Genomic DNA, 15,052 nt, shown 5'->3' on the forward strand with positions numbered 1-15,052 from the left:
ACTGACATTTCTTCCTGTTTATTAAAAAATATGTTAATGTCTCACTGTGTCTGCCTTTTATCTCAGTATGACTTCAGCCATGCAGAAGACTCGTCTTTATCTAAGAAAAAGAGCAGGAAATGGGACTGGAAGAGAATTTTCATGCCTTCCTGTGTGTGGTTGGAGTCTGTTTGATGATCAGCCGAGCCACAGATTGTAGAGCAGACAAGCTCCATCAGTTCAGACAAGACGCGTTAACTGGGATGAGACCAACACCAGTGTGACCTGCACAGGTCAGAAAGGGCGTGAAGAGTTTGAAAGGGTAGAAGAGGTGTTGATGAGAGTGGAAACAATCCTGTAAAATCAGACATGGTAGTACGGGTAAACATAAAATCAGACTGAAGTGAGGTAAATATCGCAGATTTCCAGCTAGAGAAAAAAGGTTGGACTAAACACAGATGAGGCTGTAATGTCACAGAGAATGGAGGAATGGTGATGAATAGAACATGAAGGCAAAAAGGTCAACGTGGATGAGATGTCGCGGCATGAGGAATGGGGAAGGTTGTGGAGAAAGGACACGAAGCCGAGGTCAGGAGAGAGGGAAAGTTGAAAAAAAAAACTGATCAAAGGAAGAGCTTACAGAGGAGCATGAATGCACATCTGCGCACGCACTGTCGGATTGAATCTGTTCTAGATAAGTTAATTCATCCCGGACTTAACTGGCTCACAAGCTCCATTAGGCAAACTCTCAAGATGCCCTTAAAACACCAAAGTGTGTGGTTGTGTGCAGAGTTTTCAGTGTTGTTGCAGATAGTCAGTAGCCTCGGGGTAAAATCTGACCGTGTTCTACTGGCATTAATGTGTAAATAAAAAAATAGATGGCTTGGCTCACTTGTTTTTCTCCTCTAAACAAAAAATAGGACTATATAACAGTAAGTAGACTGTTAGAAATGAAAAGCTTCCTCTGTCTGAAATCAAGAACTCATTATGAATTTAGAGAAATTTTACTATAAATAGAAAGCTTGACACGAGTCATAACCCTAACTAAGGTGAGACATGAATTACCAAATGCTCAATGGTCAGGCAGTGTTTACTTGGTGGGAAGCCAGTGAGGGATCATGTCCTTGTCCCTGCTGGGAATAGGGAACTTACCTTGAACAAGTCATCTATTAATTACCTGAAAGTCTCTAACCTGTTGAACATGTAACCACACCCAACAGTGATGTCACCAGGTCCTCTAGTCCCCCTCTACCTCACTGCAGCATGGTGAGATTTTCAGGTATTGAGTTGCTCTTTAATGTCAGATGAGGCTTTACACCCACTGCCGTTAGGTACACCTGGCTGACGCTAACGCAGTCAAATACAACACTCACGAAATGCACAAAATTCCACTCTTGCTGATATGTCATGGGATGGACAAAATATTAGAAACACTTCTGTGTATAAGCCAATATAATTCAGCAGGGCTGCAATCTACAGCTGCATTTTGGATCAATAATTTGGACTTCTACTGGGCAGGGCTGAAATAATAAGGGTCAGAACACAGTACAAATGTCCACCAATTGTACTAACCAGGAAGAACATGCATACACAGACACACATGGACTGAGGCGTCAGGTCCCTTTCTCTTCTCCAAACACTCCATTAGCTCCTTGTGCTCAAACTTCAAAAGGTGATTGATGATTTTAATTAGATGTTGGGACCCCACTGGGAGCTGACAGAGAGCTAGAGTGCCCTCTTTTGGAATTGAAGGTCTCTGGCTCTGGCCCAAAGACACTGGTGGCTGATTACCTACAGTGATTCAGCCAGCCAGGGTCGCCCTATATATACTGTCAGTCCTAAAAGTCCAGCTTCTAACCTGCAGTTACAGTGCCGTACATCTCTGAAACTCCAAGACAGTCAAATTGTTCAAAATACAATGGTAGATGCTGTACAATCATGTTGCTTGGCAACACAAATGCTATGACAGATCTGATCCTCTTACTTAAACCATATAAAAGCATGTTTTAATGAACAACAAGCACAAAGCTCTGATTTGCTTCTTCCCTGCACACCATTTGCACCAGACCGATGCTATCACAGGGATCACTGCTGTGATTTACCTTGCTGCTTGTTACACACACCAAAGCCTCTGTCAGCACAGGTTAGGGCAGACTAGCTGGTGTAAGTAATGTGCTCTGACCCAGATCAACTTACAAAGTAATTCACCCTCAGCTAGGGCAGCTGTGAGGTCTGTTTGGTTTGGATTAGTGCTTGTAGCTGCTGGATTTCAACAATGTTAATCAATAGTAAAATGATTTTAATTTAAATGCATGAAACTAAACCAAACTACTGAGGCAGAGGGCTGAATCTTATATGAAAAAGATTACACAGCTTTATTAAACACACTCTGATTCTACATTCTACAGTCTGTTATTTCTGTATATCAGACCACTGCTATGACACAGTTCTGATCATAAACTATGGAGGACCACAATGGACCCAATAAAATCATCCTTACATGCATATGTGCTGTCAAATAATTGATTTCTTTAGTCAGTATAATAAGTCTGTGTAATAAGTGGCATAATGTACAGCGAGTGAGTCACTGTTGTGAAAATAACCCCCCTTCAGGGTGATTCAAGATCATATTGAGCCCAATCTGATTCTTTGCTACAACCTGTCAGGGTTTATTTTGCAACAATGAACGACTCGCTGTACATAATCCCTTATGTAAGGCCTGGCATGCATTATTAACAACTTCTTTGAACCTTCTCCTTGACTTAGAAAAAAAAATACAATACACTCTCCCCAACATCTCCAGACAGAGAAAAAATGCACCCGCTTCATATTTTTGAAGAGCTCCTAAAAAACCTGTTACAGTTGGTAACAATAAATCTCAGAAGGGAAAAATAAAACAAAAAATCAATCTGAGATTAGAAAAGTTAGAAAAATAAATAAAAACTTCACCTACTCTTCCAAATATTTTAGACTTTTTAAACTACTTTAAAGTCTGTGTAAAGTCAGTCAGTGTGTTCTGAATTTATCAGACCAATAAAGAAAGTGTAATTAACCATCCAGCCAAATTTGAATGATTAAAAATATCAACAAGTTTATGAAATGAGGTGTTAAAATCAGGTAAAAATGAATTCTCAGCTCCAGGATTGTGGGGGCGTGTCCTCTGAATGCGCTGAAGCCACGCCCACTCGTGGGAGCAGTCGAGCAGCCATTTTGAAGCGAGTGAAACGTGTCAGATGAGTTCAGAAAATGACATGACTAACTTTGAAACACTCTGAGTGAGATGAATTCATCTCTATCTCTCTGCTAGAGGTGCAGGGGTATGCTCAGGGTGGCCTCAGCGTGTCATCGAGCCACCCTTTAAGGACCGCCCACAAAATCCTGGACTGAAAACTGATGAAAAACAGTTTGAACCTCTAACTCCACATTTCACTAATATATCGTTCAAAGTCTTTTCACATGTTTATATTCAGCATATTTCATGTATTTTGAAAGAAATCTTAGAATTGTCTTTACAGACTTTAAAAAAATATATAACCAGAGTCCCTTTTCTCAGTCCCCTCCCCTGTCTAGTAATTTTTATACAGTCCCTAAATCAATACTGCACTTAGACCAAAATATGTATTAGAATACTGCTCATGCACATTGTTTCAGCCTAATACAACTAAATATAATATAAATATATCTACAATAGTGTGTATTGTGGCTGTGACACAGCGGCCTCACTACATAATAACCTACAACCTTTGTCCTCGCTGCTCACAAACAGGATCTGTGTCTGTTTTGTGCTGCAGCTGTAAGATATTGTTGTGTGAAGGCTGTGGTTTTTGTCTGTGCATGTAATCCGCTCAGGTTGTTTGTCTGCTTTTGTATTGTGTCTGTGGGCTGCTTGTGTCTGTGCTGCTCTCTGTGTTTTGTTTGTGTCAGTGCTCAGAGTCAGCGCCAGGTGTTGTGCATTTCACGCTTACTGCCCTCCGTCTCACTTGGGGCTCAGCAGCTAACCTCACACACACGTCACACACACACACACACACACACACACACACACACACACACACACACACACACACACACACACACACACACACGTCAGACACACACACACACAGACACACACACGAAAAAAAAGAAAGAAAAAAGTACACACCCCCTTCCCTCCAAATTGCCTTCCTTTGTGCTCATTGTCTCTTTTTCTCACCTATCATCTCCAGTTTTTCTTTTCAGACAGCATCTGCTGCCTTTATCACTGCCTCCACTCCAACTTTTGCACTTTTCTTTCTCTCTCTATTGTTTGTTTCTTTGACTCCTCTTTGGCCAATTCTGTCTTTTTCTTCCTCTAATGACCTGTCTGCACATCCCCATTACATCTCTGTGCAGTCCGAGCGGAATTCTCGCATCTTGTTTTTCTCTTTCTCTCTCACTCTACACACACACACACACACACACACACACACACACACACACACCTGCCTGTCAAGGATGGAGGGGGTTACCTCCATGCAGCTTGCCAATCTGCTCACTATATTAGTGGTGCAGCACACAGAGATGATTCATCGCAAGACTGCAAAAACTCACAAATCGTACCAATGCTTTCTCTCGTCTACATTCACAGTGTGAGTGCACATACAGAAAACAGTTCACACACACAGCGTCAACTTTGACAACTTCTTATTTCATCAAACACGCACATGCTTTTCTCCCTCTTTAAATGCAAATATATTATAAATACACCCGACTCTTACCGTGATGGTGGGGATGGCTGTGACGAGCGAGTAGATGAGGACTGGGGGGATCTTGCTGGTGTCGTCCGGACCGGGGTAGGGCTTGGAGAAGGTCTTGTCGTAGCAGAAGAAGCCCTGGATGTGAATGGGGAAGGTGTCCGTGTACTCAAAGTAGTAAGCCAGCAGCACCGTCCCAGCCATGATCACCAGCTGGAAATAGAACATTATCCCTCCGTTAGGAAGCAAGAGGATGAGAGGTGAAGAAGAGGACGCGGAGGAGGTGGAGGTGGAAGAGGAGGAGGAGGAGGGGGAGAGGAAGAGGGGAGAGTCAAGTCCCTGTTCCCCTCAGCCACAGGGAGATGCATAGGAAATACGGACCAAGAGAGAGACAGAGTGAGAGAGGTTCAGTGTTTGGATGCGAGCGAGAGAGAGACAGAGAGAGAGAGAGAGAGAGAGAGAGAAAGAGAGATAACAAGACAAGAAAGAGAAAAGGAAATCTGCAGGATAAAGCTTCTCACTCCACAAGATAAATAAAAAATCTGAATAATGGAGGCTTCTGTGGCAGCATAAGCAGCAAAAACAAAGAATTGCACAGGGATCGACGAGAGAATGAGAGAGAGAGGACGGGAGGGAACGAGGTGGGAGGGAGAGAAAGGGGGGAGGCAGCTTTTAATGCTGCCAGCACTCATGAAATCTACTACAGTTGAGCTGCGGGTGTACATGTAAATACACTGTGTGTGTGTGTGTGTGTGTGTGTGTGTGTGTGTGTGTGATAAGGGCAGGCGCACAGGAGGGTGAAGTGTGTTTTTGCAGACATGTGGTTCTCACCATCAGCTGATGTTAAAAAAAACACTCACGTCTGAAATAATGACGACGATGATGATGATGATGATGATGATGATGATGTGCAAACATCTCACATGTTCTTGGATGAGGTGTAAATCACGTCTGATCACACATTTCAGTTTGTGAGAAGTGCACAAAGGGGAACAGATTACGCTTTAAGAAGATAATGTTGAGGCTGTGTGATCCACTCTGCACTACCTGCTCAGCACCACGTTAGCGGGCAAACATAGTGGAACATTAAGGAGCTGAAGAGCCAGATATTAATCTCATGAATTGATGGATACTCATTAATGTTGGTCTACAATCATCAAGTGGACAGAAACACAACTGCAAAAGAATATATACATATTAATGTTGCTCTGAATCTGCTGGATGTGTAAATATGTAACTGCTTCAGATATGCTTCAAAGTGTTTGTGGTAGTTGCAGTTATTACAGGCTTAAATTCAAGTGATCATAAAATAGAATATACATATACAATATTGTTTTATTTTATTCTAGATAGAATTTATTCTATTCTGAATTTAAATTATTGCAAATATGTATGTGGCAAGTTACTTTCATAGAGCAACCTGCGTTGTAAAATGACTTGATACATGACAAAAACCCACTTAAAGTCTGTGTAAAGGAGATGTCTTTCAAAACACATTAAATATGTTAAAAATAGTTGTTGAAAACATGTGAAAAGACTTTGAACGATATGTTACTGAAATGTGGAGTTAGAGGTTAAAACAGTTTTTCAGTCCAGGATTTTGTGGGCGGTCCTTAAAGGGTGGCTCGATGACATGCTGAGGCCACCCTGAGCATACCCCTGCACCTCTAGCAGAGAGATAGAGATGAATTCATCTCACTCAGAGTGTTTCAAAGTTACTGTAGTCATGTCATTTTCTGAACTCATCTGACAAGTTTCAGTCTGTCAGGCTGCCCGACTGCTCCCACGAGTGGGTGTGTCTTCAGCACATTCAGAGGACACGCCCCCACAGTCCTGGAGCTGAGAATTCATTTTTACCTGATTTTAACACCCCATTTCATAAACTTGTTGATGTTTTTAATCATTCAAATTTGGCTGGATGGTTAATAACACTTTCTTCTTTGGTCTGACAAACTCAGAACACATATTTATTTTGACTTTACACAGACTTTAATGAATCCATTAAAAAAGATTAATTACAAACATTTTTGGCTGTGGTGACTATGGTAAAAATGTTTTAATACAATCTTAAAATTTATGTGGAATGTGTAAATACTTGCTCCTTAGTAAATTGTTAGGAGTAATAATAATAGACTATTTTTGGCCGTGTAGAGTCACAAAAAGCTGTAAAATATTTACTATACTTGCAAATAATTGCCGTATTATCGCCTTGTGAAGTTTCATGACCAAAGTGTCAGGAAACAGCTGATGATTGTCATAGTCATAGTCTGGAGCCACCGTTGTCTGTTTATGTTAATAGAACATCAACGGCAAGCTATCTATTATGTTTAGGAAGACAACAGTTTCTTTGACTCTGGTCACCACAGTGTTGAGATAGGCTGACACCTGCTGTCCTCAAATAAAGCCAAACAGCTACTACTGCTGAAGACCTCACACGTGACCCTGTGTAACCTGAGGATAGAAAATTCCATAACACTGGGCAGATAGTATAAGCAGAGCTTTTCACTGACAACAGCTACCTGAAACAAGGTTGATGAGAGCGCTAAAGACTGAACCAAAACAGTAAAGTTATAGGCTGTAAAAATCAAAACAATGAGCTGAAAGAGCTAAAAATGTAAAATTGTGAAGGGGAAACTGATAAGAAAAGAGATAAAATCCTCTGTGAATCCACCACTACACAATACAACATAGTTATTTGATCAAATGTTAATGTGGAACAACTTGATTAGTGCAGCTTTAATGCTGAAGTGTCTATCATTTAAGAGGAGGAAATTTAAGCTTGTTTTTTTCTTTAGAAGTTCTTTGAACGGCATTCGATACACAACTATTCAGTATCAGCAAACAGAGAGCGGAGGCAGACAGTGGCTGTCACTGCCATTGTTCCCTCTGCCCATTATTCCCAAACCCCAACAGTCCGAAGAATGTCCCATTGGACTGGAAGCCCATTTATCTGACAGCCATTATTTTAAAAACAAATGGCCGAGGATCCAAAAGTCTAACTTATGTAACTTTTCCTAACCCTAACAAAGTAGTTTTGCCTCAATCTATGTTAACCATGTGTTTATTATTGTTACCATGACAATGAAAGTTACCTAATCAAGGTGGTCTGATGTCTGCACAACTCCAGGGAGTGTGTATTCTTGAAAAACTGGGTCTTCAGAGCAGTGGGCTTTTGTTCTCTGGTCGTTGGACAAAGCGGCCTTTGGTCCAATCGGACATTTTTGGGTATAATGTGTCGACAGAACAATGGGCAGTCTTTGTCTGAAGCCCTTGGTGACGTCCAGCTCAAAGTCACATCACTCTGACCAGAGCAGAGCTGTGCCACACAGTACATGTGCTGTACATACTGTATGGACAAGTGTAAGCAAACAAAAGCAGGTGTGTGTGTGTGTGTGTATGAACACCGGGTGTTTTCTCTGTTTCTTTATTTGTAACAAATCAGCTTTCATCTGTGCTTCCCTTGAGGAGGATGTGTTTTGCTATCTGCGGTTGTCATGGTGAAGAAATGAGAAATCAGTTTTACAATATTCTGTATTTTTAGTGCTTCTGCATCGAAAATGTGATTCTAACGAGAAGCCTCGCTGCTAAGGATGTGTATGTTAATATTCTGATCAAAAGTTGAACAGAAACTCTGTTCGTGTGTGTGTATTGTTTGTGTTGGTGGTGAGGGGCTGTACACACACACACACACACACACACACACACACACACACCTGATGGTGGGTTTGCTTCGGGCTAGAGGGGGTGTTTGATATGCGTGACTCATGAAGCCATCTCTTGTTTTTTTCCTGTTTGGTTCTGTAGTGCTCCTCCCCTGCATTTACCCAGCGTATTGTGACTGGCTCTGACTCACGCTTGTGGCTGCTAAACTGAAGGAACACCAGTGATTCACGGCGCTGCCTTAATATCAGCAGCATACTTATGCTCGAGCTGTTAACATGCTTCTTTAATAGCTGCTGGGAACCATGAAAAATGGTTGAGGATTGGTGGATTGGTGATTTGGCCTGAGGCTCTCCTGCGAATGAGCGGGTCAGAGTTCAGATTGTTCAACTTGAACCTGAGCGTCCAGCTGATAGAAGCATTGCTTTTTGTGGTGAGTCATCTTCTGCGATTGCCCCATTTAAGAACAAACACAAGTCAAAAGCAGTGTGCCATGAAACTGTGTGCATTTATGAGGCTTTAAAAGGATGCAAAATGGGTTACTCTCACCGTACCTAACATGAGTACTCACGCAGATCTACAAACTCACGATGTCACAGATTAGCCAGCTGTTGCCGGGTTGTTTTTCTGAAGCTGTTATGTGGATGAGAGCAGCTCTTTCACACCATGACAGCTTCCTTATCCTCCCCTGCCCTCCCTTTAGCGCTCTGTCACCCTCTTCTATCACCTAGAGACTCCTGTATTCATCCTTTTCCTTTTTTTCCTCTTGACCTCTCATAAAACAGGAAAAAAAGGGGGCTGCCATTAATAGAAAACAGGACAGACTTCAGAGTGAAGAACCCATCCTAGTCTGACCTATTTTAGCGTGGAGATGGGAAGGCAGATCAATAGCAGAGAAAGAGCTTGTCAAGATGAAAGGTCACATTAAGACAGTCCAAGTTGGGAGCTATCACAGAGAGCACGAGGCTGCATGTGAAGACTGTGTATCTTCTCCTAAGATGTCATCTCCCTGCCTTCATAACGCAGCTTTGAAAAAACACTTTATACTCGTCAGATTATCAAGCAATTACTACACCTCGCCTCGTTATGTGCTGACATAAAACCAAGTTATTTCAGGTACTGTATCAGGATCCACATGCTGTGCTTTTACCTGCAACAATTCTTACATGAAATTAGGTTTTTTAACGATGCCTGTGAGGCAGAAGAGGCTTTTCTGGTCTTCATAACTGATCCACTATGAATGAAAAGACAGAGGAACTTTAACTTGGTTAACTGAATTAAAGACACTGTTTTAGCTCATGCATTAAAGAGAGAGACAACACAGTGACAATTACTTATTATATTTGGTTCTGCGTATTAAATGTGCTTTCAAATTCAAATTTCACCATGCTAACTGCACTCAAGAAAGATAAATCTGCATTTACTTGGACAGAAGGTGAATATTTGAATTAGTATAGATCAAGTTTGAATCAGTCAGAGCTGAAATATTGAGCTGCCACCCACAAAGCAAGTCAATAGTGTATCTGATTAACAAGCTTACTAACTACAGAAATAACTGAGTGCACATCATCGGCTCATTGCATGTCTGGTTAAAGTTATGATGACGTCCAGCCTGCAGTAATTCCTCACTGTGTACAAGCTCCCACAGTAGATGTGGTCAGAGTTTAAGGTAACATTAGCCTGCTCATTACTGGATTGGAGGAAGTTCACACAGCCCAGTCAATGTTTCCAGAGGTGGTGAACACATCAATAAGTCCTAAGATCATGAAATAGTTTCTATTGTAACATTAAAGGAAAAAACATGCTGATGATATGAACAAGTTTGTAACGTGAGCAGCCCGAGGGGAACAGTGAAACAACAGTCCATATACCATCTCTGTTTTTGTCCAGGTGGGTTACAATCCAGTATCTGTGATTGGCCAATCAGAAAACAGACGTATTATTATTAATGAGACAAAATGCTCTGTTCTCGCTAAAGTTACAGAGAGAAGAGTGGGGTGGGGTCTATATGAATGGAAATCTGTATGGAAAGATTGACAGGTGTAGTAACAGTAATTAAGGGGGTGATGGTGTATTGTACAGTAAAGGGAAAAGAACACACACACACTGGATGATGTCACTGGTCCAGGACATGTCACACCTTTACCGATCACCAGTCAGCTTGGAAATACAAGAACACAGATTAATCTGCTAAATCTTGCATTACAGTGTTTTACATAATCAGTCAAACATTAAGAGTTTTGACAGGCTTTCTCCACCACTGATGACACATTATGTCTGTGGAAAACACTGCAACTTGTTGGGTGTGATAGTGACTGTGTTCCATTTCTACAAAGACCTCACAACAGACAGCCCGAGTCAACAAATTGACCTCAGTTTGCACATAATCATTGTGTGAAATCTCTGAAAGAACGCAGTATACAGATCACACTCCACCAGCAACTCCAGAATGATTCCTGACATCTACAGGTACGACAGAGATCCTGTTGTCTTTAGAATCACTGCTCAGTGACCCAGCCTCTCTTCCTCGTCCTTTAGAATTTTACCTCCCAAAAATCCCCTCTCCCCCCTCGCCCCTCCTTTTGGGTCTCAGCTGCTTCTGTCACTCTCCATCTCTCACTCATCCCTCCAACACTTCCTCCACCCTCCGTGACGCCGAGAGGCAGTGGTGGCCTTACGACAGCGGTGACATCAAGACGAGCGGCAAAACGTGGCAGAACAGCAACAGCCAACGGCGCGTGAAAATACCTACCGCAGCGAGCTCACTCTTTAAATATATTCCTTCACCCGCGTAAAAAAAAAACATGCCATCCTTGCACAAATCCAAATAATAAATTTGTCTTCACAAACAGGGGCAGACAGCTTTACAAGGTCAGCCATATTTGATGAACTGTAATACTTTATTAATATGCAGGGAGGTTTCTGTGACGGTGACAGAGGATCTAAATATAGTGCTGTGACTACGACCTGGGTGAGTGGTAGATGTGTGTTGCACTGCAGAGAGGTTGCGATATTAGTTAGCATTCTCAGCTCCTCTTAATTCTGTTTGAAACCAACATATATGTTATGTATATTGTGTAAGTTTTGGTGAGATGATTACTTTATGAATTCCATATTTACTCTTGTGTCTAATTTTGATCTCTGTTTAAAGGGTTAGTGAACCAGGTGGCCTGTCTGTGACAAAAGGTGCATCCTGAGTCTCTTATTCGATATTTCCTCGCTCCTTGTTTATTCAGAGGAGTGAGGAAGCATCTCTAAGGATCCTTAAGTGAGGATACACAAGAGCAGCCTTCGCAGATGTCTTTTACCAGCCAACACGCCCACTTATTGGATATCCGTTATTGATTGGAGGCTGCAGATGACTATATCACAACATCACATCAGTGAAGACAGATAACACATTAAACTCAACAGAATCAGTCTGAAGTTTTATCTGATCTGTTTACTGATTCAGTAACTGTAGCTTAACAACAAGGGGACCACAAAAACATTAAAGAACATCATCTGTTATTTCAAGCATTAACTTTTATTATGGATATCACTAAAGTCAGAGAGAGAAAGAGAGTCTGTCAGCAAGAAATGTTTTGTACATCATTTACTGTCATTTGCTTGCAGTCGCATGACGCTGATCATTCCCGTCAGCTTTGATTGAGTTACATCGTTTAATTTTTCTCTGAAACATTTGGTCTAAGAAATAGTTTCCAGTGATCAAAAGAGACCATGATCATATTCTGGGTTATTCAAGAATGAATTCACACTCAGAATATCAATACATACAGATATAGATATCTGTCACAGAGAGGATTCTGAGCAGGATCAATACAGAATGCAGGTGATTGCTGATAACTGATACCTGACTCTGATGACTGCTTGTTTTTTATCAAGTCTCTACAGCTGTGATCAGCTGCTGTGGTCATCACAAACAGACGATGCTTCAGAGGAGAGGACATTTCCTTGTTTCTTCTCTCCTCGCATGGTCTCCTTGTATCCTTCAATGCATCCTCAGTGTGCGACTAAGACACAAGGAAAAGATGCAACTGAGGGAAATGTAAGAGACTTGAGATGCATCCTACGTTTTTTAAGGCCTCCCTGTTTCTCTGGGCCCAAACTGAATTTCATGTTAAGAACATGCATATCGGCTCTGGCTCAATCAGCTGACTTCCTGTTAGCTCAAAGCATGAATGGCATGTAATTGACTGATACGGCAAAATGTGGCAGAAAATTAGATTTGACTGAAAGATGGACTCCAGATTACAGACAGGCACTCAGTTGGTCGGGCACACATCTTTGTCATGATTCTCTTTTTTAAGCCTGTGGGCGTCACATGATCCTGCAACAGGAGTGTGTCCACACTACTTCTACTAAACTCCTCATCTTGGCATTGATCAGGGTTTCTGTTTCTGCAGAGATTAAATAATCTGGAGAGGGATTTCTCTCCTTCAACACCTCCACCATCAACCACTGCAACAAATATTTGGAGCTTTAGCTCAGTTTGTGCTGGAGGTACACTGCCCTCTTCCTGTATGCTGCTGTAAATCAATGAAACTTCCACAGGAATTAAACCACCGGCACAGAACGCTGTAGCCGCCAGATTTCTCAACGATAACCTAATTTGATGAGAGTTCTTTGAAGAGAGCCTCAAAGTTCAAACAGTAAAGATATTATTTATTCTAAAATGTTACATTTTACACCTTTGCAAAGCTCGATCTCCCCAGGATAGGAAACAGTCACAAAGTGGGGTCACCCTGAGTGTGTGCCTGTGTTGTTCTCTTTCTCTATGGTTTCCTCTGGAGGTCTGCTCGTGCTCCTGGTTGCTGTTGAAGTCATGTTGCTTGAAAGAGCAGTTTTGTGTTTTACAGATGGAGGATTTAGAGCAGAAGGACAGCGAGGCACAGGGGTCCGCCCTCAGACACGTGCCGTCCATTAAGAGGCCTGCCATCAGGATACGCTACACTGCACCTGAGCCGAATGACAGGAGTCCTGGGAGAGGAGGAGGAGGAGGGGGTGAGGCCCAGAGGAGTATATTAAGAAGGAGGAGGATTGGAAAAGAATGGAAGAAAGGAGGAAGTTCAAAAGGAGGGTAGAGGGAGGAAAGGGGCGAGAGTGAAGAGCTGCTACAAAGACAGAGGAGGGGATGGAAGACAGTGTGGAGTGTAATTGTGTAGCACAGGTAGAGGGGTGTTAGGGAACAGGTGCACAGCTCAGGGTGGTGGCCGAAAAACTTTACCACCTGCTCCTCTGTTCCATTTTTCTTCTTTGTCATGTCCTCTTTTCCTCACTGTTGGTTCTACTCGGCCGTCTGCCTCTCTCCATCTCACACTAATGCACAGTGCTGTCAGAGACGATGACTGCCAGTCACCTTGGGGAAATGTTCAACATGAAAATAAAGTCGTTCACGTCGCTGCTTAGTTAGTGTAGGTGGCTGTGTTTCTGTCTGTGTGGGTTTAACTCGACAGCTGTCTTGGCAGTGTGAGCGGCAAAGGATTTGACACAACTTGACTGGTTTCCACATTTTTGCTGGTCTGTACAAGTTGAGGCACTTTAATTGTCTTTTTTAACTGATTTTAAATGTTGATTCTATCATATACTATGCTTCATATATTTCCAGAAGATGTTCAAATTTAAGTCTTAATCAATAACATTCCTTTCTTGCTTCATTCTTAATAGTCAGCTCCGTGGCTGTAAAATGAAGCCGAAGTGCAAGTGCTAAAAACTGCAGTTCCTCAAATGACCACTTGAGGCTGGCTACAGAACATGTTAATTTCCATAAGCCCCCATATTAATACATAAACACCATCCATTCACTATACTAACGTCCAACTCTCAGTAAGAAAGTGATGAGCATATTTCTCAGATCATAAATAATCACTGTAGTTGGATGCTAAACAAACTATTTTGTTGTAGTTCATGTACGCGTGTTTGCTTTATGTGCCTGTGTTTGAGGTAAACCCACCGCTCTGTGAACGACTAAACATGACAATAATGCTAAACAACAAAGTTCTCCAGTGTCAAAGCAGAGAGAGAGACTTTACACTCTCACGAAAACAACATCAATTATTGAACGGCTGCTGGATCTGGTTTCCTCTGCTACATATTCCAGAAAAAACATGTGTGATCTCAGAAGACTGTGACCTTGTCTTGTTTTGTAGTGAGTCAGAGTCTGTTTCCCCAACCAGGTTTAAAGCCAAAAACCCTTTTGCCAGCACCAACCCCACCCACTCACACACACACACACACACACACACACACACACACACACACACACACACACACACACACACACACACACACACAAACACACACACCATACTCCCACTCCCACACTCCCACTCCTTTGTGTCTGTTCTCTACCTTTCATTAAACCAAAGAAATGCCCTGACACAATTCTACAAACAGGAACATTTCTGTCATCTTAATGTGGGTTATTTTGTGTGAACTGGAAACTGACAGGCGGTCAGTGCTAATTACAGATTCACAGCAGGGGTTGGAGGAGCTCAGTGGTTTGTACCCATCTCTAATCTGCCATTCTAAATAAAAGAGTCTCCCTCTGTTGGAACTGGGACTGATGGGACGAAGAGAAACAAAAAAACCTAAAAAAGAAAAAATGTGTTCTTAAAGCAGACATCCTTTAAAATAAAAATGTATTACAAACTGCTTCCAGCCATTTTGAAAACTGGAACATCCGTTCTTCAAACTTT

General features: G+C 41.9%; 1 protein-coding gene across 9 annotated transcripts in view; it reads right to left on the bottom strand.

Moving 5' to 3' along the window:
• plppr2a (phospholipid phosphatase related 2a) overlaps positions 1-15,052 on the bottom strand; it is a 65,959-nt gene that overhangs the window by 19,625 nt on the left and 31,282 nt on the right. For 7 of the 9 annotated variants that reach the window (XM_027285357.1, XM_019273305.2, XM_019273320.2 and 4 more), the window contains one exon: positions 4,719-4,907. In XM_027285357.1, the coding sequence (XP_027141158.1) occupies positions 4,719-4,907 (189 nt within the window). Of the gene's footprint in view, positions 1-4,718; positions 5,317-15,052 lie in introns of those variants that run through there. The other 2 variants (XM_010731527.3, XM_019273325.2) reach the window with 1 other exon arrangement.

This window comes from Larimichthys crocea, chromosome XII (genome assembly GCF_000972845.2).
Source record: "Larimichthys crocea isolate SSNF chromosome XII, L_crocea_2.0, whole genome shotgun sequence".
NCBI classification, from domain to species: domain Eukaryota; kingdom Metazoa; phylum Chordata; class Actinopteri; family Sciaenidae; genus Larimichthys; species Larimichthys crocea.